This window comes from Amia ocellicauda, chromosome 8 (genome assembly GCF_036373705.1).
Source record: "Amia ocellicauda isolate fAmiCal2 chromosome 8, fAmiCal2.hap1, whole genome shotgun sequence".
Lineage (NCBI taxonomy): Eukaryota > Metazoa > Chordata > Actinopteri > Amiiformes > Amiidae > Amia > Amia ocellicauda.
The window spans coordinates 14,257,016-14,280,657 of NC_089857.1; the positions used below are offsets into that span (position 1 = coordinate 14,257,016).

Below are 23,642 nucleotides of genomic sequence, written 5' to 3' on the forward strand. Positions count from 1 at the left end.
ACGCACAATCAATAGCGTAGACCTATACTGCAAAGGAAGCAAAAAAATACACAAAAGTTGTTCCTGAATCAACCATGCAGTAAACATTCAAAATGCCCAATAATGAGTAAACAATGTGTAAGTTTGTTTTTGCTTTTCATTATATTAAATCTCTATAATAACAAAGATATTGTTCTATTGTTTCTGACAGGGGAAGAGGGAAAAACGATTTCATCTTGAGGACTTCAAAGTAATGGAAAAGACTCCACTTCCTGGACCTAACGATATCGTAATGACCACACCACCCAACACCTACCAACAAGAGCCCGTCACCCCGCCTAGAGGCAACTCCTCCTCTCTGAAGCCCAACCAGGTCGGCCAGGTCGTGCTGTACGGGGTTCCCATCGTCTCCCTGGTGATCGACGGCCAGGAGAGGCTGTGCCTGGCGCAGATATCCAACACCCTGCTGAAGAACTACAGTTACAATGAAATCCACAACCGACGGGTAGCCCTGGGCATCACTTGTGTGCAGTGCACCCCTGTGCAGCTGGAGATCCTGCGGCGGGCCGGGGCCATGCCCATATCTTCCAGAAGGTGTGGCATGATCACCAAAAGGGAAGCCGAAAGACTCTGCAAGTCCTTCCTTGGGGAGAACTCGCCTCCTAAGCTTCCCGACAACTTTGCTTTTGATGTGACACATGAATGTGCATGGGGCTGCAGGGGGAACTTTGTCCCAGCCCGTTACAACAGCTCCAGAGCGAAATGCATTAAATGCTGCTACTGTAACATGTACTTTTCCCCCAACAAGTTCATTTTCCATTCCCACCGCACCCCAGAGGCAAAGTACACCCAGCCCGATGCTGCCAATTTCAACTCTTGGCGGCGCCACCTCAAACTCACTGATAAAACCCCACCAGATGACCTAGCCTTCGCGTGGGAGGACGTGAAAGCCATGTTCAACGGGGGGAGTCGCAAAAGAGCCCTTCCACAGGGTCACTGCTCCTCTCTGGGGCAGGTCAAGGCAGTTAACACTGTTCTCCCGCACATGATCTCCCCAGACCTGACCCAGAAGAGAGCGAGATTCGAGGAGGACGAAGACGTTGATGGAACGAGCTTGTCCCCCCGGAAGAATCCGCGCAGCTACCCTGTCATTCCAGTACCAAGCAAGAGCTTCGGCATGTTGCAGAAATTCCCCGCTACCTCGCTGTTCCCTAACCCATACACTTTCCCGGCTTTCAGCCTGTGTCAAAAAAAGGAGGACGGTGAGCCGGCAAATGGACAAAAAACAAGTGGACTTTCTGGCCTCCTTTGGCCAGGTAGAAAAGATGCTTTCTACCCTCCCTTTTGCATGTTCTGGCCTCCAAGGACAACAGGCGGCATCCCGGTACCCACCTACCTCCAGCCTCAGCCCAATGCCCTCACCTCGCTCACGGAAAACCCAACGCTGCGACAAGCCTTCCTTGACCTTTCGGAGCAGAGCGAGAGCAGCGCCTTGGCCAATCCCAGGGCAGGGCTGTTTGACAGTGACTGTACATCGGCGACCAACGATCTCAGGCCGGCCCAAGACGCGCGGCTCAAAATTATGGAAGCGCCTTCGTTCCCGACCAGGAAGGCCAGCTACCATTCTGCATTCCGACCTGTGGTGAAAGACGCCGAGAGCATCGCCAAGCTGCATGGAAACATGGAGGAATTCGGCTCTGATCGGCACCTTTCTCCAGGGACCAGCTGCAGTTACCAAAGCGAGAGTGGCGACAGCGATGAGGAGCAGGAGGTCGACGTAGAAACCAAACAAGACGAGGAAGAGGAAGACTTCAGCGCCAGGCAATGCGTCCAGCTCAGGGGGCTCACAGAAAACACGGAGCAGAGGAATAAAGACAGGGTGCATTTCCCCAGTATGGGCACGGATTCCACGGAGGAAAAAAACGGCCTCTCAGCCAGTTCACCTGCCAGTCTAAAAGACTCCAGCCCGATTCACGCCTCACTGGAGGAGTCAAACTACAAAGATGTAAATATTCCCTTAAGGCTGTTTAGCTAATTATTATTTAAATGCAGCTTTAGGCTCAGTTGATATATATGCATAATAAGATTGATAGCCATACTCCCTGCAGAAATGAAATATTCAGTGCGCTTTGATTCTCCCTAATAAGCTGAATCGCATATTGTTTAACAGCTACATTATATTTGTTCTTCCTTTGTCACTTTTCCCTATTAGCCTTTTTAATCTTTAACCCATAGATACTCTGCATCAGCTGCTAGGGCTAAAGGAGTCAGGCGCAGCTGTCGCGGTGGAGAAGTGTGCCGAGAAAACGCACTTTAATCTGGCCCTTGATAATATGCACGTTGATTATCACGGATCATTTTGCAACCTGAATTATACATATAATTTGGAATTGTGTATCAATATGCGCTGTTTCAATTTCATTTCAGGGACACAAAAACAGAGGTGACGGACAGACAGCTTTTGCTACCAAAGAAAATATCAGCCTTTCAGGTGAGGGTTAAATCCACCATTTACATCTCTATGTCCCCTGATTTTCCCATATTGAATGTATCACCCAACTGTGTTCACTGTATGAATGGAAAGGTTCAACTGAACACATTTTAGCAGAGCTTTTGGGAACACTTTTTAAATCATATTTAGTGCCTACCCTTTATCATTACTCAAACTATGATCTATAAAGAGAAGTATTTATTGGACATAATGAAAACACGCAATGTGTCAAGATACTGAATGCCATCTTACAATTTAAAGCTCTTCACTTTATTTAATCACAGTAGAACACATAAACAGTTCCCAATTTATACATAGTATTTCACACTCTAAAATTAATATTAATTGATACATAATAAAGGGCATTTTCTTTTGTGTACTAAGTGGAATTTTGCCTCCCTCCTAACATGTAGTTAATTTATTAGTAATAATTACATATTTGTTTTGTGTATTTTTAAAACAATTTTCCATGTCAGCACATTAATTGTGTTTTATGTGTCCTTGTATGGAAATGGGTCTGTGTTTCTGAAAAGCAGACTGATACTTGTTTCTGAGTGTTTCTGTTTTCTTGTTTTTTCAGACGAAAACAAAGAACAGAGCAACTTCTTTGTTTCCGAAACGGACACATCTGGTCCTGAGTACTGGAGAGAGACTGCAGGTATGAACTGAATTAATGAATGACTCTTTAAGGAAATGTTTATTAATCCACGGAATGGAGTGCTTGGCTATAAAAAGGCGAGCAGAGAAATTATTTGCAGTTCAGACGTATGCATGCAAATGTGTGTATGCATATCTAATTCATCCAAGGGCTTAAAAATGAAAACCTCCCAAATAAATACTATAGCCAAGAAATATGAGCAGCCCTTCATTACATTACAATGTCATTGCATACGCATTCTACTGGGACACATAACAGTTCTAGAAGAATATCAGCCAACACAAGAAAGGCGACAATCGGTATTTGAACAATATAAAATGGAAATAATTGCATTTTCCTCCAAGAAACCTTCCATTAAAAAGATCACAGCTTATTGCTTTTAATATCTGTCAAAAAGACATTAAAAGTGTTTTATGACATCTATGCCAACATTTATATTATCTACACGATAATGATCTCTTCACATAATGTATAATACATTTTAAAAATTACATGAAACAAATTAAATGAAACCACCTTTGCCTGATTGCTAAATGTCTCCAAGGGCTGAGAGAGGACGTGATTAGAAGTTTTGATTCCAAAGTGTCTATTGCAGTGTCTTAAGGAGAGTTCTGTTTCTTGGGAGAAAAGAATCTAATTTTCCATTTATGTAATGCAAACTGCTTTGGCTTTGACTATTCACGGTTAATTGACTGTCAAACGAGGTTGTTATCCTCAGGCAATGTCTGCAAATTTGCTTGTCAAATGAGACAGAGAGAGGTAAGGAGCAAGAACACTGCGGTTTAAAATGAAGAAAACGTTAGAAGGCTTAAGAAGGAAGAAATAAAATGAAAAGGCAGATTATATTCACAAATGGGCTGGATTGCTTCATTTAGGTCTTTGATTTGATTTGCATGTGACACATCCACCACATCCACCCACAGATATACATATAAATTGTGTGACTGGATTGATTTTATTTCCTTTGAACAACACACAAGGGTTCCTTTTCACTTGAAATCCCGTAGACAATATAGAAAATATTTAACCAAGGATTGCACTTCGTTGTATAAAAGAAGAAAGGTGACAAGTAAAAGTGTACACAAAACCAGGCAATCTCATGGATGTACCTTTTATCCGCTTGACATTTTGAGTGTGTTTTCCTTTATTTGTAGTATAATAAAAAGCAATGAAATTGAAATCGTGACCTGTCATTGAGAGGTCCCAGTTTTACAACAACAATTATGGTAGAGAAAAAACAATAGTGTGCAACATATGTGTTTTATCTAGGCTTTTAAAGTCTCCTCTGCGATGTTTGTCTTTATCCATTGGAGCGCCAGAGAAATAATATTTAGAAACACAATGATAATGTGTCTGAAAACAGTCTAGTTGGCTTCACATTATTTTTACAAACCATTGTTGACAGAATCTTGATCCACAGAAACTTTTCCAATTTCAATATTATGCTCATCTTTCCTGTTATTTGCAATATGCAAAACACTAATCAGAGGGTGTCCTATTAGCTTGTCAGATAGATACAATGCCTCAATGCCTTACTGACTTGTGCTGACCTGACAGTATAAATAAAATATTCTAAAAGATGATTTGATTGACAGCTGTGTGCTCAATGTATGCAACAGTGAATTAAATGCCAGTTATGTCCCTTATGAACCCTGAATATATATAATTTTACTATGAATCCTATCTTGGACCAGTTAAAAAAATAAATCACAGTAAACAGGATGGCTGATAGGTGAATGATTATCCAGCAAACTGAATTCTAGTCAAGTCTGACATTTGTATTAATTGTAGCAGTGGTTAAATAATAATAATTATTTTTTTCTTATATAAAATTATTATTAATATGTCTTTTCCCTGAACTTATGTCATTAATTACATGATGGTCTTTATTTTGCATATGGTTTACACTGTTATATCATACAAACTAGAAAGCAAATAACTACAATGGGAGGGAACTTACTTGCTTACCTAGGTTATCTACACATAACCTTCTTGAGTTTTTACTGGAATTACATGTTGGCTGGTAAAGGGAAAATACATGCATGCATTATAACAGCTTCATGGCACTGTACAGTTCCCAAGTACATGACATTGTACAGCTCTAGACTGTAGTTTTGCTGGTCTGTTCGATTGACATGCTTTTAATTGTACTGGATGATTCAGTATGAATTATGTTTTACACCACATATAATTACACCGCAAAGATATGATTCTGTATCAGCATCAATACTACAGTATTTAAGTACATTGTTGTATTGCATGTGCAAGAAATGTAAAGCTTTGAATTAGCTTTTTTGTAGCCAGTGAATATAATGTGTTTGTGCATTTAAGGGGGATTTTGTAGGTATTTCAAAACATTTGAACATGACTGCGTATCCCAGTAATGAAGGATGTCTGGGGGATGATAGTGAGTCCTATATAACACCTCCCAGTGTACATCAGGGAGGAGAATGTGGTTAGTGTGCCTTCTACTGGTGAAGGCAGGGAGCTGTGGCCAGGTGTCACAATATGACAAAAATACAATATTTCAATTTAGTTTTTTTTGAAGTCGTAATTTATTTGCTTTAAGTGTATGTGATGAGGGTTTCACTCCCTGTAACATTAGCTCCTTGAACTCTGACCCTTATCGGTCACAAAGACAAACCATTTACCATGAGAATCACTCTCTACTTTGTCATAAAAACAAAAAACATGACATTGACATTGTGAAATGCTAAGAATCAATCTCTCCAGAGCCGGTATGGATTGCTCACGTATTTGTTCCATTTTGGAAAAATTTGAATTGTTTTTTTATCCTCCTGAAATAATGTATTATACATGGTAGAGATTATAATATTAACCGGTCTTTCCCTATTTTGATTTAGGTGATCAGAGCCAAGAACCAAACCCACCTGCAACTCTAAAGAAGGATGTGGAAAATATGGAAAAAGGTAAAGAGAATGACACTGATGCGTTTGATTCATCATAGGCTTGTTTCTATCGGAAAAACATAAGGTTTTTAACAAGACGGGGAATTTCAATCTAACTGAGATGAATGTCTTGACGTTTGAATTCATTGAGAGGCTATACCCATTACTGAAGATTATATATACATATATAATACATTAGAATGATTTTTTATTCATTGAATGAGATCAGGGTTATTTATAATTTTGTCATCATTACTTGTCTGGCTAGACAAATGTGCTCCTTGATCCTGTGCAGTTAATTTTATTTGTTGTGAGTCAGATCCCATCTGCCCTGGTTTCATTTCCACTCCCTGCTTTCCAGAAGAACTCCAGAAAGTGCTGTTAGAACAGATCGATTTGCGAAGACGGTTGGAACAGGAGTTTCACGCGCTTAAGGGCAATTCTACATTTCCAGTGTTCCGTAAGTACATTTTACAGCACAGCCCCACCTCCCACATGCACACACTTATTACTACCTGCTACTTCAAGTCATGATTAAAGACCTTTTACTGTATCTTCACACCTTTAGACTGCAGTGTTACAATTATTACATGTACTGATGATATACTCTTTATTTGTTCAACTTATATGTATATACATATATAAATAGATAGATACATACATATTGTTTTACTGACTATAAATGCACTACACACAGCATTGTGGGTGAGGGTTACATTGCTGTTTTATCGCTGTCTCACAAGTATCAGCAGCCTTATGTGTGCTTATTGTTTGTTAAACAAATTTACAAATAACTGGGGAGAATGTGGTTGTTACTTTAATTTTGCTAAACAGATAAATATTATCTTTTTAATCATCCTGGTGGATGTTTCTAAAACATCAAACTGTAGGAGATGAACAAAATCATTAACTTTGAACTGCCTCATCACAAGAGCTTATATCCATGGGCTTGTTCAGCTTTTGATTGTTTTTTATTTGTATTTGTATTATTGCATGAATTCATATTACTCTGTGATTGGATTCAGAAAGCTAATTCCACACAAGCATATCATAATTGTGATGCATTTTAAGTATAATGTTGTTTATGGAAGCAAATATAATAGTACAGTCAGTTTAATGAAATCTCTGTTTTGTACATTATTGAAATGTCTGCCTTAATCCCAGAAAGTGGATTTAAATCCTGGTGGTAGTAATTATACCAACAGTGACATCTGGTGGACACAATATGCCATAGCTGGACCCTATGAGAATAATGAATTAGCACAGGGATAGATAACATTTGGTGTTGCATTGTGAGTCTTTTTTCCCCAGTTCATCATCATGTTATCTTCAACATTAGGGTCAGCTAAGTGATTATGTGTGTCATAGATGAATTAGGCCCTGGTTGGATTGAAGTCTGTGTTACTGGTGCTATCCTATTTTCTTGCATGTGTTACACTTAATTTATGGTCTATTTAAGTAACATTGCTTCCCTTTGTATAATCTCAGATAGTTTTGTGCCTGTTATTTATTTATTTATTTATTTATTTTTATTGTGACCATATCAAGGGGTCTAGAGTAAAGAAATCAGACCAAGAAATAATAATTACAATTAAAAATGAAATAGATAATCATGAATACAAGTTCAAAAGGAACACCTCTTGTTCATAAATGCTATGGCCCTAGGTTGAGTACTACTTACAAAATGCATTTATGGATGTAAACTATGTTATACTTGAATTGCTTTTAATAATATACTAAGTTACTGAATAGTAAAGAAGATGAGGGTACATTTTTCACATTTTTTTATTTTTCTATGCAGATAACTTCCAAGACCAAATGAAGAGAGAGCTGGCATACAGAGAGGAGATGGTCCAGCAGCTGCAAATGGTAAAAGACTAGTCGTGGAAGATGCTTAACCTTTGTTTCTTTTCCATTACATAGAGCATCACTATTATGAAAGGGACAGAATGTGAGGTGGGGGTAGTATAGTTTAGAATTGGTTGCAATTCCATCATCAAATAAATATTTATTTCAATTCAAAGTAAAGTAAATTGCAGAATCGATTATACAATTTGTAAACAGTTGGGTTATTTTAACCAGCGGCTACAACATCATCCTATTATGGGTAATCATTTCAATGCTAGAAATTGAATAAAACATCAGACTAGCACCATTACTCACAGCATAAGTTTCTATTTGAAGTAGTTTGGATTTAGTTTAATGCAGTGCTCTATGTTCAAAATCAATCATTTCCACATCTGCCAAGCTATACCTTAAGTGACTGCGTGCTCCTGCTGCCATTCTGTGCATATTTACTCTGCCTCATTTTAACGTCATTAGTCAAGACTATGAATGGAAAAACTGTCAAATTGGGTAGAGAAAACTGTTTGTGAGCATTTGCCAGTGTGATATATTTCAAATTAGCACAAACATTCACACTCAATCTGACAGAACAAGGGCTGCTTGGGAGCATGAAGACACTGTATCATAGCAGTTGACTGCTTCATTACATTGTGTGCAATTCCTTTCGCTGCTTTAACTTAAGAATTTGATCAAATGCTTAAACTTTTTTCAATTAATCACACAATTCCAAAAAAAATTAAGGAATCACTGTTGTTGAATTGATTTGCTAAGGATAAAACATATTGTAATTAACAATTGGCAATACAGATTTGAGTACCATGTCTGTTCAACTTTACACAGGACGCTGCATAAAACAATTGCTGAAAGAAATCTCAGCCTTGGAATACGGTTGTATCTCACAGATAGAGACAATATAATTGCAGTTCTCTTTGTTCTTCTGTGGCTGCACTGAGGTGTCTAAAAACATCTCTGTCAGTACACCACAGTGTTCTGGAAATCTGCTCCGCCAAGGCCACCAGCAACAAACAACCAAAAAGAAGAATATATACAATTTCCACAATCATCTCCTTACAATTCGTGTTTGCCTTATAGTCTCCTTGCTATTCTATTTCTCCTAATATTGGTGTTACCCATGTTAAACCCTGTACTTGTTTTTTTGCAGATTCCCTATGCAAACCTAATAAGGAAAGAGAAAATAGGCACACATCTCAACAAAAGCTAAAAGGTATGTAAAAGTAAAGAAAGTAAATCCTCCCCACAATGCAGTAGTTCTCAGGTTTGTTTTCTCACAGTGTTAAAAGTGGTGGATGGCTTAGCAGCAGCTCCTACTGTGTTATTTCCACTCACATCGGTACCAGAATGACAGTGGTTTGCCAAATGCACAATTCCAATATCCAATATGTGTATATATTTATAAATGATTGTCATATTACAAATTAAGTATATAAATAACTATAACCAAATGTGTTATGCATAACCATAGACATTATTAATGAATCTCTCTAGCAAAGAGCTTGCATTAAGATGAATAACAGGAGGAGTTTGCAGTTCACTAGTATATATGAGAATCATCAACCACTGCATCTGATATGGTGTGTTTTACTTTACAGGTACCAGGCATCTGCTGAAACTCATCTGCTATAAGATACAATCATCTGCTCAGAGTGCTTATCAGATCTCTGGAAGAAAAATCATTTTATCAACAAGGGTTCTCCTCAAGGCAACCTGGATACAAGTGACCTCATTCCCACACATGGACTTCAAAGTGTAAAAAATAAATAAATAAAATAGCAAAGTGACTGCGCAAGGAATTTTCAGTGGTTGAACTGAGCGCCCGTTCCTCGCTTTGTACATTTTCCTCTTTGATATAACCGGACTCCCCACGCCCTTGCCTCCACTACAGACCTCAGTAAGGTCTGCAAGAGCTGTAAAATAGAAAGACATTATTTTAGTCCTGCTGACAAAGCCTTGTTTTCTTTTTCAGACCAATATCTGTTAAGTGAACTTGCAAATCCTTTATTTGATTGGTTATTAAATTGGAATGACAGTATTATCCTGATGTCATCGAAAGAGGAAAACAGTTCGGCTTTGAAGACAACCGTGCTGGAGCGAAATGTCCCCAAACCACACAAAACCCCTGCCCATATTTGGGAGTGTAATTAAAGAGAAAATAATACATTATGATGAACTGTTACCACAAATGTATTTAATATGTTCTTGTAGTTTCTTTACTATTAATGTGGATAAATAAAAGTATATAATAAGAATGTAAAACCTGTTTTTTTTATTTCATTCATGTCTTGTGATCTTTGACAACTTAATCACTATTTCAATCAGAAACTTTAACAATCTGTGAAAACCTCGAAGACACTAGTCACGCCTTTTCTTCTACATTACAGAAACTGTTCACAAGGATGAGGTAAAGTGCCAGATAATTACTTTCAATAAAATATATATTTTATGTCCACTGATCTTTCTTTGTATTGGTTGTCATAATGTAAAACTGTAAAATACGTCTATCCAAAATACTGGAAGAAACAGTATTAATCTGCAGCACAAAAAGTATATCAGTTTAGCCTTACAATAACCATACATTATAGTGTTACACAATAAAATGACACCTCAAACAGCTTCAGTCTTAAAGGTAAACATTATTTAAGAGGAAAAAATAATATTGGGTAGTTTAAAATTATTATTATTTCAATATTTAGCAGCTATCTGCATTCTACAGTTAGGTCTGTGTAAAAAGTAGTACATTTGTAATCCAACAATACATTCATTTGGGATTAACTAGCCCAAATTAGCCCAATTTCTGTATTCTTGGTATAAACTGTAAACTCAACAGCCCAATTGTTACCTTTAATGCAAATTTATAATATCAAATTCCAGCAACTAGGCTTGGACAACAGCTGGGACACTTATCTTTACTTGTCACTGCTTTTGTATGCATGTGCTGTAATTCTTATCAATATATTTCGTTTTCAATGACATTGACAGGTATATTGTTAAATATATATTAATTAAATATAGATAGATAGATAGATAGATAGATAACATGAATCCATTGCAGGTGGCAACTGAAATACACGGTCAGCCAGATACTTCAATATGTAAATCGGTTTTAAAACCGTTTTATTTATTTTTGTGTCTTATATCTGTATATTAAAATCATAAATTAAAACACTACAGGTTCTTCTCCTTATTTTTTTTTTAGTCAAGCGTCTTTCAATATTTCATTTTGCTAGACCTTTATGAATTAATAGTACATGAGTAATCTAGAACAAAGCTGTCTGTCCAACTGCTAGTATTTCAAGTCACATTAAACTACATGAAACATTACATTGAAATGCAACCCGAAAATCTATACGTTTTTTTGTAATAAGCATCATTTGTAAACTTTCTACTGAGATCCTAGCAGATCCCCTCAATGCTTTTTTATGTTGCATCATACAAGCGCTGCTGGAACAAGACATCATTACCAAATCCCCGAGAAGTCTACGAAAAAGAAAGGAAAACGCGTTCCCGGCCTGGCGTCTGCGCGCAGTTAGTCCCTGTCGAGCTGCCGTCCCAGCTGATACGAACACGTCAGACAGAAGAAGACGGTGCCAGCATGGCGTTTACTCTCTATTCCTTGATTCAGGCAGCGATTTTGTGTGTAAATGCAGTCGCTGTGTTGCACGAAGAGCGGTTCCTCAGCAAAAGTAAGTAGTTGCTTTCATGGAAGAATTTGCTTCTTGTATTTAGCAACAAATAAACAGCAGAGGCTTGCTCGCTGGACTGTGTCACACAGGGCGCTATGGAGTGTAATGTACATTTACAAACACACCCAGCACAGAAGAAGAGCTGCTCTCAATATCACCAACACACTGTGATGTTAACCACAGTTCACTCCAATGCGTGTTTTAGAAATCTGCATGTGGAGACATAATTACGACCTGTACTGATGAGAACTGAAATGTCTTGTATAGTTAGCACAGGTCTTTGCCATATTTAATGTGTTTTTCACTTTGTCTGTCTGTTAGTTGGCTGGGGTGCAGATCAAGGCATTGGTGGCTTTGGTGACGAGCCAGGAGTTAAGTCCCAGCTGATGAACCTGGTTCGCTCTGTGAGGACAGTGATGAGAGGTGGGTCCCGCATTAGCTGCACATACAGCTGAGATGATTAGGAGATGATTACAGCTGGGTATGTGGATATAGATGCATACTGTACTAACTTAATAGCTTTGGTTAGAACACCCTGTCCATATGCTTCCCTTTTTGTGTATTTACTATTATTATTAACTAAGAGATATCATGTCTGCAGATGTGTAGCAAGCAATCCATGGGAATAACTTTGAAGGTCGCACTGCACATCTGTTAGAGAAGTGTGTTGATGTATTGTGTTTGCTTGTCTTCCAGTGCCCTTAATCATCGTGAACGCAGTGTGTATTGTATTGCTGCTGCTGTTCGGATAAAGAAGACCCTGAAGAGGGTGGATAACATGTTGGACTGAATTCAAAGACAAAATATGGACTACCTTCATCATCCCAGGATATAGATTTTAGTTCTGTGTCACCCCACAGACTTGTTGTTGTTGTTGTTGTTGTTGTTGGTTACGATTCCTTACGTTTTTTATATGTTTAAACGCCAGCTGAGAGCGCTGTTCAAACCTCTTTTTATAAACCCATAAACAAACAAACAAACGCTCTTGGATGTGGATTTGGCAGTAACCATGTCACACTTGTCGCGTTGACCATTTTTCTAAACTGTAGGGAGGAAAAAGCAAAAATAAAGGCATGAATGTGATCACAACTTGCTGGCTCAGTCGTTGAGTGGACAAACAGCTTAGCACTTCATCTTGTATGGTGTTACCCATGTTTCAAGCAGCATTTGGATTTCACTTTCCTCTGAAAATCAGTCCTGCCACTATAATCCCACCGGCTTTGACACAGATTTCCATCGCGGCTGTGAAGAAAGCACTCGGAGACCCGTTTTCTCATTTAACTTTTTGTTGATAGGCAGAGGGCTTCCTGAGACACTTAAATATGTCATCTTGCTCCTTGGCTAATAAAACACTGTAAGAGTTTCAGATGCGGAGAACAAAAACAAAGCCAATTTCTACAAGCACTCCAAGTCCCCAGTTGTCAAGAAACATCAGATTTGGCATTATGGTTTTATGCTTTTGTCAATATTTTCATTTAAAGTCAGGGGTAACTTATTCTCCATGAGCAAAATTTTAAATAAAAACATCACGGTGAGCAAATCCCTCCTAGATTTGTGGTTAAGATTGAAAGCACAAGTGTAATGTTTTATTATCTTGTCACACCGCTCTTGGGGATAGTCGATGCTACAGTAAATACCCTTGCAAATTGTCTGCTTCTGGGCACATCTTTGTGATATATTTACTTGAAATATGGAAGGGGAATATAGTGGCTTAAACAAGGAGCTATCTTATAATGTAAAAAAATTGCAGTGTATGTACTTAGTCCCAAAGGAAATTAAGGTGGGGTTGGGAGGGGGGTGATGTCTTTTGCAGCTTTTTTTTTTCTTTAAGGTTTCATATCATTCCTTCCCTGCTTCAGTGTTGGGGTGTTTAGCTAAAATTTCAGTGTTTTTAATAAAATACATCAATTTCCTCCTTCACTGTTTATTGTCGTGCTCTTATTTGTGTGCACTCTAGCCACACAGATATACACATTAACAACTCTGGTTGTCGTGCAAGCTTTCACTGCATTTCAGTTTTTCAGATTGCTCAGTGTCTGTTTGTGCAAGTTAATTTGTCAATTCTTCTGGGTATTTCTGAGACATTAACATTGTGTGATTGAGACTTCAATATTGTTTTTGTGTTTTTTATAAGGACAAAATTAAAAGCTTTTTTGGGAATATCTAACCTAAGTTCAACAATGGGGAAAAAATGATATTTGCCTTGGATATGTTGTAATTACTTGTATAGTGCAGCATGGTAAATCCTTAGATACAAATTAAATGTAATCCTCTTCCAGCAGAGCCTCAGCAAACAGCTTCTAGGATTCTTGCTGGCAAACTGTAAATGTGTGGAAAATGGAAACTACTGCTGTCAAAACAAATGGGCAGCCCAATCCTGGCGATAATATTCATCAACATTCTTGTGTGTATTATGATATACCAATATTTACATAGACTGAGTATGAAGCCAAGCATCTAATTTTGAAAATGCTACTCGATACACAGCGGATGTGCATTAGTACACACTCGGATGTGTTCCCACCTTCAACAAATGATACCAGTGTCTTGTTGTCTTTCACATAGTTGTGTAGTACACCGTCCATAGTACATCCTATTCTCATGTCTGACATTTACATCCAATTCAATCCAATGCCTAACAAATCACATCAAGTTACAACTGTGCAATGCTTATTGTGGCCAAGGTTATTGGGAACTCTTACCTCAGCTTTTGAATTAGATCCCTTTAAAGACCGCTTAATTGGTGCATGTTGCATAGAGTACTGTGCAAAGGTTTTAGGCAGGTGTGAAAAATGCTGTAAAGTAAGAATGCTTTCAAAAATAGACATGTTAATAGATTATATTTATAAATTAACTGAATGCAAAGTGAGTGAACAGAAGAAAAATCTACATCAAATCAATATTTGGTGTGACCACCCTTTGCCTTCAAAACAGCATCAACTTCTGCACAGTACTGTATGTTCATTTGGAATGGAAATATCTTTTTTTATTGCAAGGTATGTTATCAAGTCAGAAGGTGATTATATTCCAGATAAGCTGCTGAAAATCAACTTCCTTTGCATTTATATTACTTGACCTTATTACCTCAAGGTCACCCATAAACATATGGATGTTATTACAGAATTCCATGTTCTGTTATTTTATTTTTTTGGTGGTGGTGAAGGCAGGAAAAACAGTATTATTGTTATTTTTATTATTTATTAACACTCACATTATCCTAAATATATAAAAGTAGGAGATTGTCAAATCATAACCATATGTTTATGAGGAGGATCAACCTTAAACCCAGTTTAATCTAAGATTAGTTTGGCCTAATCTGAATCCAAGATCACATGGATTTATGTTTTGCAGAAATGTATTACAGGTCAGAATATTCTCTGCCTGGGAAGCTTTAATAATTTGAGATATAACCTGCTCTCCTATAAATTTGATATATTTTGAATTGCACACTGGTGACTAATGTGTCCTTTGGCATGTAGTGTTGAATTTTTGAGGTTTTTAAATGGAGATCAACACAGTCACGTTTTTTTTGGTTCTTTGTTTTTTGTTTTTTCTCAACTAACTTAATCCAGAGGGAAATGTAATGTGGAGCAAGGTTGGACAAAATGTTTTAGGATGTAGTTTTAAATTATAACACCTTACATTACCTTATTGCATACCTTATGTTCTTAGCATTCTTTTTAATAAGAACAGATTTGAATCTTGAAATCAAACTTGGCTGAGGTTCTGTGAATGTTATTCGTGAAACAGTTGGAATCTTCCCCTATTGCATTGTATGGAAGGGGGGAGTGAAAAGTTTTCAAAAATTACCTGTAGACTTGAAATTGAGTTTTACACACCGTGCTAATAGGCTATTTTACATTTAGTTCCTAAGTGAGTTTATCCCAGTGTAAAATGGTACAAAGCTCTGGCACATTACACATTGATGAGATGGTCAGATACATGTATTGTTTTTTTATAGGCACATGCTTACTAAATACAATTTACCTACAAAGTACCACTGATATTCGGGCTAGGGCACAAGTTGAATGGTTTTGGTACAAGTGTTTCTGATACAGGTTATATTATCAATGTACAACATATTCAGTCTCGGGCTACTTTTATTATTATTATTATTATTATTATTATTATTATTGTTGTTGTTGTTTTAAAACATGATAATGGACTCTGCAGAGGAATATTAAATAACTGACCTCAAACATAAACTTGATTGATTTAATGAATGCAATGTGTTAAATATGTACAATACAAAACTATATATATATATATATATATATATATATATATATATATATATATATATATATATATATATATATATATTCAGTATAAATATTATGATAACACTAAATTGTATGAAACATTACTTTTGTTACTTGTAAGACCACTGTATTTGTAATAGAAATATATATTACGCAATATGTAGCCTATACTTATCTTTGAAACAGAAGCATATCTTTAAATATTTATGAATGTCACCAAGTAAAACTAATAAAATTGTTAGGAATTCATCAAATACATTATTTAAAATATTGAAACATTTTATGCAAATAAATATTTTCCCCAGGTCTGACCAGTGCTCTTTTTGATTTGTTAAAGACACTGAATTAAATAATTAAATACATGGAAAGACCATATCGCATGTGGGCATTTTAACATTATTATTACTGGTAGTTTAAAACCGAAATACATCCAATGAAAGAGGCTTGGATGCTGGAAAGATGACTGCCAGCCGCATCTAAAGTGGTTCTTTGGTCTTGCAACCCCTGTGAGAGATAAAGGTTTAATAACAGATGCTGCCTTTAAAATGCATCTTCTCAGCAAAATACCTATAATGCAGCAAATCTGTCTGTGGTTAGGGGAATACATATGTTTTTTAACAAGTGATTAATCTATCCCCAGGCTAACCCTCTTACACGATTATCAAAGGGAGCTACAAAGACTCCAAATGAAGCCTCTGTGAGCACCGTCAGTTGTCTGATTTTGCAAGTCAATAGTTTCATAAAGAACAGTTGTTTTTTGCCATCCGCTTTATTTATGCTTGCATGCTTTAGAAGCCCTTTTCTCTAAATATTGGTTTTGTGGACATGTTTTTGAAATACTGAAAGCAAGGGGGGAAACGCCTTAACAAAATCAGTTGCAGAGATCATCTGGCCAGTGCACATATATCTAAATGTGCTGTTGAAAACATGTAAAAACTTTGCTGATTTATTATGAATACTTGATGGTCTATACTCTCACATAAGCAGATTGTGTGAGTGATGTATTTAGCATGGTTAAATGATCCTTCCATCATTATTATTATTAGTCTGTATGATAGAACATGCAGAGCTCTCTTGCAAAATCTTTATGAGGATTTAATCATGTTGTTACCATCATTTGACCATGCTTTTACCTTGCTACACCATACTACACTTTGGCATATTGTACCAGGTTTTTACTATGGTACCACACACTACACTTAACCATGTGTTTACCATGCTACATCACACACGTTATGATATGAAAATAGCTTTATTAGTGTTGTGGCTATTTACATTGTATGATAAATAATAATAATAATAATAATACATACACTTATACTAACTGACATACTAATCATGAACAAGGACCTACCTGCTACTAATTGTTACTAACGGTCATATAAATATACAGCTACAATATATATCTTTGGTTGGGTACTGAACTCGCACAGGCAAGTACTATTGGAATTTCAGATTCACACACACACAGGCACAGCAAGGCACTCAGGCAGAGCTGAGGACGACTATGTCTCGGAGGAGGGGTCCTCCAGGAGGGGAAGTGACAGTGAGTACACAGTGCGGGTCGGCAGCCTGTGCGGTGGCATGAGGAAGAATAAATGGCCTGAGGAAGAGTATTGATAAGCTCTGGGTATACAGGGGACATCTTGAACATCTTACTCAACGCATCTGTGCTTTTTATTTATTTTTTAGTTTACATTTTATACGATAGACTCATGAAAACGCGAATACCATTCATTGGCGTTTTGTTTTGGACTTAGTGGAGAAATTATGAACTGCTTGCATTTACGTTGTTGATGTATTTTTATTATTATTACAATTATTTATATTTTTAATTTAGATCTCTATACAATGGTGAAGTCGATTTAATGTAAAATGAACGTATTGTGAGACACACTATTATTAATACATGGTAGCTATTGGTAATGGATATTATTTGTATGCTTTCGGTGCTTTTGCATAATACAATTATACAGAAATCAAGTTTGCTAGATGATCCAGGACTTTAGTTTCGCGGATCTGGTTTTGCTTTTTACATTTCAGATGAGGTGTGGTGCTGACGTCATGATCAATGCTGCAAATCCATATTTTTTTTATCCATATAAGATAGTTTTTAGTGTGTGTGTTGCCCCCCCCAGCACAATAATTAACAGGCTCTGTTTGGGAAAGTATTCCTTTTAAAAATTGGCTATTTTAACTGTGTTGCATTAGCAAAGTAAACATGCATGCAGCCAAAAGTAATTCTATTTTTTATGGTAGATTTCCCACATTTAATTAATTATCCTTAAGATAGTTGTATTACCTTTTCTACAACTCATACAGTTAGGACAGAAAGCATGACCTTTTAAAGCACTCACAGGGCAGGGTTTCTGTGAATAATTCCCAGACACATTATTTTAAATAAAACACAGGACAGCTGAATAAAGATGAAAAATGGTACAGTAGATAAAATGATCTGCCTACATCCTTTCTTTCTGTCTAATCCTCAGATATGAGTGTTGAGTAAGAGCATTAATTGTGCTCTCAGTGACTGATAAATACTGACTCAAATCCAGCATTTCTAAATAAAACAGTGGATAACTGCTGCTTTTGGTAAACAAGTCAGATCTCAGCTTTTAGGAATAAATAATCTGTGTGCACTGTACATCGGATCAATGTTGAAATCTGACTCCTCACCAGGAGAGATTATTTAACTGGTCCATTGGCGCAGTGGATGTCAGGTTTGGAAGTTAAACATTTTGAACATTTTTAAATACATATGTATTTTAAATACAATGGATAGATATTTAATCAATATGGATGCACAGTGTGTGTTGTCAGGTTGTGTCACACCACGGGTGCTTTGTGAGACTCAAGACTTCTTGTTGATAACATCCCATAGCACAGAAACACACAGCAACTCCAGTTTCAAAATGTGGTTAACGTCCAAAGGAAAAATAGAAGTCTTTGGGTTGCAGTCCTATGCTCGGTCCTTTATTGTGCTCATCTTCTTCAGAGAACACTGCTAGGTTGAAAATTTGCTCACTGCATCTTTGTTCAGGATTCATTGTCAGTCTATGTATTTTTTTATTAGTGGTGTGCTCCGTGCAAAATATTTTTCTGTGGTTTTCTGCTTCAGCTGGGAATGGCGGTTCGACGTGCTGTGAAGGCCGTGCTGATCGACCTCAGCGGCACTCTGCACATCGAAGACTCGGCAGTTCCTGGAGCACAGGAAGCTCTCGCCAGGTAAGATCAACCTCATGGGATTAGGACCCTTGTTTATGGACCTGGGGCCATGGGACCATGTCAGGAAGTTTCAAAGGTTGTAGAGCTAGGAGTATTGGAAGTGGGATGAGGAAGTATACATCAAAATGTAAGGTCTTATCGCCACCACCCAGAAATGAATAATACATTTAGTCCTCATTTGTTTTCATATCTTGTTTTGCTTTTCAACCTGTGCTAGATTTGGGTTGCAATTTTTAATGTTTCATTAACATGCAAATTCTACCCATTTTGAGAACTAGAAAGAGTGTCACTGCTGAGGGACATCAGGGGAACGTGCTGACGCCACCTCCTCTCTCGGCTGCGTTGCTGCAGTCACAACTACGATTGACAAGCTGTGTTTCTACCCTTCTCTCTAGGTTACGAAGAGCACCCGTTGCTGTAAAGTTTGTCACCAACACGACCAAAGAATGTAAACGGACACTATTTGAAAGGCTGAAGAAGCTGGAATTTGACATCAAGGAGAATGAGATTTTCACCTCCCTGTCTGCTGCCAGGAGCCTGTTGGAGCAGCAGCAGGTCAGACCACTGCTGTTAGTGGAAGACGGCGCCCTGGAGGACTTCACAGGTAATGCACAAGCCTAGCCAGAACATTTAACAGAGGGTTCCCTAGTGGAGTTTCCCTCTATAGTGCAGGATGATGGTATAGTGAGGGGATCAAAGTGTCATTTCTAGACTTTCCAGTCTTGTCAGTGAGGGCTGGATCCAATTTCGGACACCTCAGGAGTGTGTAAAACTTTGATATTGCTTCATCTCACTCAGAGATACAATGCAAATATTTTAGATGATAAGAAAAATACATCTTTTGTTTTCCCTGTAGGAATTGAGACCTCTAATCCCAATGCAGTGGTAATAGGTCTAGCTCCTGAGCACTTCAACTACCAGACAATGAACACAGCCTTTAGGTAAGATATGGACTCATTAAATATGACAAGATAGCCATGGTTGTTTCACTTCTGGACCTTTTTTGATCTCGAATGTGCTTTGCATTTCTTGTCAACCGCTCCTCCCACAACTTTGCATTGTTTCCAGTATTATTGGGCACATAATTGTGCAAGACACAGATCCTTAATTGAGTGGCCAGACCATGTATAATGTCCAGTGGAAAAGGCAATGAATGGGTGAATGAATATACTCATACATCTCTGTTAAGGTTAATTCTTGAGGGTGCTCCATTGATTGCCATACACAAAGCCCGGTACTACAAGAGGAAAGACGGGTTGGCTCTGGGGCCAGGGCCCTTCGTCACTGGGCTGGAGTACGCCACAGATGCCAAGGCCACGGTGGTCGGAAAACCACAGAGAACGTTCTTCATGGAAGCTCTGCGTGACATGGACTGCACACCAGAGGAGGCGGTCATGATTGGTGATGTACGTGTTCATTACTTACTCACTATGGTGGATTCATGTTTTGGTCACAGTCCTGAATCTCAATTAAGAAGCGAAAACAAACTGGGAGCTGCAGAAGGTTCGATTTTAAAATAGTGGAAAACTGTGGTTTGGCATTTTATAGTTGTTCCAAAATAGATACATTAATTAATAAACATTTCCATCAACATAAAGCTAACAGTAATGTTGAATCAAGTATAGTTGGTAACAATGTAATAATAATAATAACAATAGGGATAAAATGTATGAGTTTGGAAAACATATTTTCAGACAATCAAAATTTCATGTTCAACAGGATGCAAGGGATGATGTCGGAGGAGCCCAAAACTCTGGATTGCTGGGAATTTTAGTCAGAACCGGTAAGTAAGAAAGCAGCAATCATTTGCAGGGCTGGAGTATGTAACTCAGAGCCAGGTTATGTATCTTGGGAGGCACTGGGGATTCAAAATATATGAAGCCATTGAAGGTGTAGTTATGATGCCAGGACCAAACAGAACAGACTAATATGACCTGTGTCCCAGCAGAGTATGATCATTGCTTCCATAAATAAGGATTCAAACCCACAAGACGTCACTTCCTTCACTTCACTTCCTCATCTGTGAATAATAATATCTAACCATAAAGACACATAATTAACTGGAAGGTACTAACATCTGTACAGAGATCTTTGAAGCAGATATTTTTTAGTATTATGTGAACACAGCACAGTTGAAAATGCAGCTAATACAAAGATCTCTCTCTTTCAGGTAAATACAGGCAAGGGGATGAAGGTAAAATAAACCCATCCCCATATCTGACTTGTGACAGCTTCCCTCATGCTGTGGACCATATACTTCAAAACCTGATTTAAAGAAATGGTAATGGGTATGATCTGAAGACTTGCATTGAGCTTCTCCATTCTTTCACCCAAGAGAAGGCAGTTCACTCTGACAACACATCAGCTGTTGATTTATGTTTCTGTAATGTTTTCCAGTCTTTCTTGCATTTTCCTAGTTTTGATGCAGACAGACATGTTACTGAAAGCAGTTTCCCAGCTAGTGTGCCTTCATACATGGACACACTACGAAACATTTTGAGACTTCACACACAAGAAAAATAAGAAAATATTTGAATAAACATCTCAGTGAAATCTTTTATGTAGGTGTGCCTTACTGTATTACATCAATAAGTTATTTACCTCCCTTTCAAAACACCTTAATAATATGTTTCATCAACTGTGATACTAATTTGTAGTGCAGACATTTCACTGTATTTTCACTATTGCATTACATCATTGCATTACATCAGTAGGTTACCACAGCATTTTCAGCAGTGCTGTGCAGAGGAGACGTATCAATGTACCGCACAGTATTATTTCAGTAGCTCTTCTGCCCCATTTTAAGACCATACAACAGCCTGAACTCCAACCCTAAGCAACACCAAAATTTCAAGTTTATGAAATTTTACACAAGATCAAGTTATCCCAGTAGAAACACAACCCTAACCTGAATGAAAGCCCACGTTTACTGGGGACTCGAACCCTAAGCCTCGCCCATTGACCTAAATTCTCAAAATAAAGTTCTCTAAAAAAATGGAACTGGAAGACCATTCCTATGTATGTGTACCCATATTTAAAATGTAGCTAGGTCAAGTTTTCAAAGTATTTTTCATCTTACATTTTCTAAATCTAAATCTTAAGTTAATGAATTGCCATATCTGAATTAAATGATCACATAAGTAATATTGGACCCTTTATAAAGAACTGTAATGCTGCATTGTAGTACAGAAAGCAGGGACTTGTCATATAAACCATTGTATTACATGAGTAAGATACCTGTGCATTTGGATCCTAAGCATAACTAACGCAGATCAAAATGTAACCCGTACACAACAAGTAATTAAAAGAAGAAAAGCCACCTCGATTTAAGAATGAACAATAATGTTCATGAACACAACAGAAGTCTAACTTTACATAATACAACTTACATCTCACTTAACACAGTTGGAGCATCAGTTATTGTAGTCTTTATCAGGCAAACAAAAAATGAAAAGTGGCAGCGCCGGGTAGAGAGCAGCCATGTGTCCGTCTGGTGAGACGCTGTAGCAGAGCAGGCATTGATGCAGGTGCTCATGCATTATCAGTCTTCTGTTATGTGGACATACACCGATCAGCCATAGCATTATGACCACCTGCCTAATATTGTGTAGGTCCCCCTTTTGCCGCCAAAACAGCCCAGACCCGTCAAGGCATGGACTCCACTAGACCTCTGAAGGTGTGCAGTGGTATCTGGCACCAAGACGTCAGCAGCAGATCCTTTAAGTCCTGTAAGTTGCGAGGTGGGGCCTCCATGGATCGGACTTGTTTGTCCAGCACATCCCACAGATGCTCGATTGGATTGAGATCTGGGGAATTTGGAGGCCAAGTCAACACCTTGAACTCCAGGCCACCTTCTTCCATTGCTCCGAGGTCCAGTTCTGATGCTCACGTGCCCATTGTAGGCGCTTTCGGCAGTGGACAGGGGTCAGCATGGGCACCCTGACTGGTCTGCGGCTACGCAGCCCCATACGCAACAAACTGCGATGCACTGTGTGTTCTGACACCTTTCTACCAGAACCAGCATTAACTTTTTCATCAGCTTGAGCTACAGTAGCTCGTCTGTTGGATGGGACCACACGGGCCAGCCTTCGCTCCCCACGTACATCAATGAGCCTTGGCTGCCCATGACCCTGTCGCCGGTTCACTGCTTTTCCTTCTATGTGTGGCAAGGAAGGACAGAATACTGATCAAATTAGATTGAGATTTCGATTTTATCTTTGCGTGCAAGCTGTATTACATCAGTAGGTTACCTGACAGTAATACAGTTTTACCATTGTAAAAGTTCACCTATGTAGTGTGTGCAGCACAGAATGCTATGTTGATGTGAAGGCTTTAAACGATTGGGAAACCCTGACACGTCAATTCAAACAATTAAAACACGAGATTATCTGAAGTATGACCAACTGTAAAGGCAGGCGGGAAATACATAAATCAGTTAATTAAACAGCACCCCACACTAATTACACGGCTGGGAGGAGGTTAGTTACACAGTAATTCACGCCCTGATCTCACTAGTATTGTTTTAAATCATGTTAAATACTTTTTAAAATGGTATTAGCTTAATAAGATATT

At 38.0% G+C, this 23,642-nt stretch overlaps 3 protein-coding genes across 4 annotated transcripts; all 3 read left to right on the top strand.

Moving 5' to 3' along the window:
- Nucleotides 1-197: 197 nt before the first annotated feature.
- skor2 (SKI family transcriptional corepressor 2) lies at nt 198-10,121 on the top strand. The gene is made up of 8 exons (XM_066712110.1): nt 198-1,984; nt 2,407-2,470; nt 3,051-3,128; nt 5,993-6,058; nt 6,399-6,497; nt 7,839-7,906; nt 9,045-9,107; nt 9,493-10,121. The coding sequence occupies exons 1-7, from the start codon at nt 233-235 to the stop codon at nt 9,102-9,104; spliced, it is 2,187 nt and encodes a 728-aa protein (XP_066568207.1). The 5' UTR covers nt 198-232; the 3' UTR covers nt 9,105-9,107; nt 9,493-10,121.
- A 1,313-nt stretch (nt 10,122-11,434) lies between these two features.
- Nucleotides 11,435-13,503, top strand: ier3ip1 (immediate early response 3 interacting protein 1). The gene is made up of 3 exons (XM_066712115.1): nt 11,435-11,583; nt 11,905-12,006; nt 12,280-13,503. Exons 1-3 carry the CDS (start codon nt 11,493-11,495, stop codon nt 12,333-12,335), a joined length of 249 nt encoding a protein of 82 aa, XP_066568212.1. The 5' UTR covers nt 11,435-11,492; the 3' UTR covers nt 12,336-13,503.
- Nucleotides 13,504-17,322: 3,819 nt separating this feature from the next.
- Nucleotides 17,323-21,628, top strand: hdhd2 (haloacid dehalogenase-like hydrolase domain containing 2). 2 transcript variants are annotated; one of them, XM_066712112.1, is made up of 7 exons: nt 17,323-17,391; nt 18,964-19,070; nt 19,466-19,674; nt 19,927-20,011; nt 20,260-20,476; nt 20,790-20,853; nt 21,241-21,628. In XM_066712112.1, the coding sequence occupies exons 1-7, from the start codon at nt 17,353-17,355 to the stop codon at nt 21,342-21,344; spliced, it is 825 nt and encodes a 274-aa protein (XP_066568209.1). In that variant the 5' UTR covers nt 17,323-17,352; the 3' UTR covers nt 21,345-21,628. The 2 variants fall into 2 exon arrangements, with proteins under 2 accessions (XP_066568209.1, XP_066568211.1); XM_066712114.1 differs by having other exon boundaries at nt 17,379-17,475.
- Nucleotides 21,629-23,642: the final 2,014 nt, after the last annotated feature.

Bases quoted from the DNA above. Each gene is read 5' to 3' on its own strand.
- skor2 (XM_066712110.1), top strand. From the start codon at position 233: ATGGAAAAGACTCCACTTCCTGGACCTAACGATATCGTAATGACCACA. The intron at 1,985-2,406 runs GTAAATATTCCC...ATTTCATTTCAG, and splicing joins AGGAGTCAAACTACAAAGAT to GGACACAAAAACAGAGGTGA. The intron at 3,129-5,992 runs GTATGAACTGAA...ATTTTGATTTAG, and splicing joins GTACTGGAGAGAGACTGCAG to GTGATCAGAGCCAAGAACCA.
- ier3ip1 (XM_066712115.1), top strand. From the start codon at position 11,493: ATGGCGTTTACTCTCTATTCCTTGATTCAGGCAGCGATTTTGTGTGTA. The intron at 11,584-11,904 runs GTAAGTAGTTGC...TCTGTCTGTTAG, and splicing joins AGAGCGGTTCCTCAGCAAAA to TTGGCTGGGGTGCAGATCAA. The intron at 12,007-12,279 runs GTGGGTCCCGCA...CTTGTCTTCCAG, and splicing joins TGTGAGGACAGTGATGAGAG to TGCCCTTAATCATCGTGAAC.
- hdhd2 (XM_066712112.1), top strand. From the start codon at position 17,353: ATGTCTCGGAGGAGGGGTCCTCCAGGAGGGGAAGTGACA. The intron at 20,477-20,789 runs GTACGTGTTCAT...CATGTTCAACAG, and splicing joins AGGCGGTCATGATTGGTGAT to GATGCAAGGGATGATGTCGG. The intron at 20,854-21,240 runs GTAAGTAAGAAA...TCTCTCTTTCAG, and splicing joins GGGAATTTTAGTCAGAACCG to GTAAATACAGGCAAGGGGAT.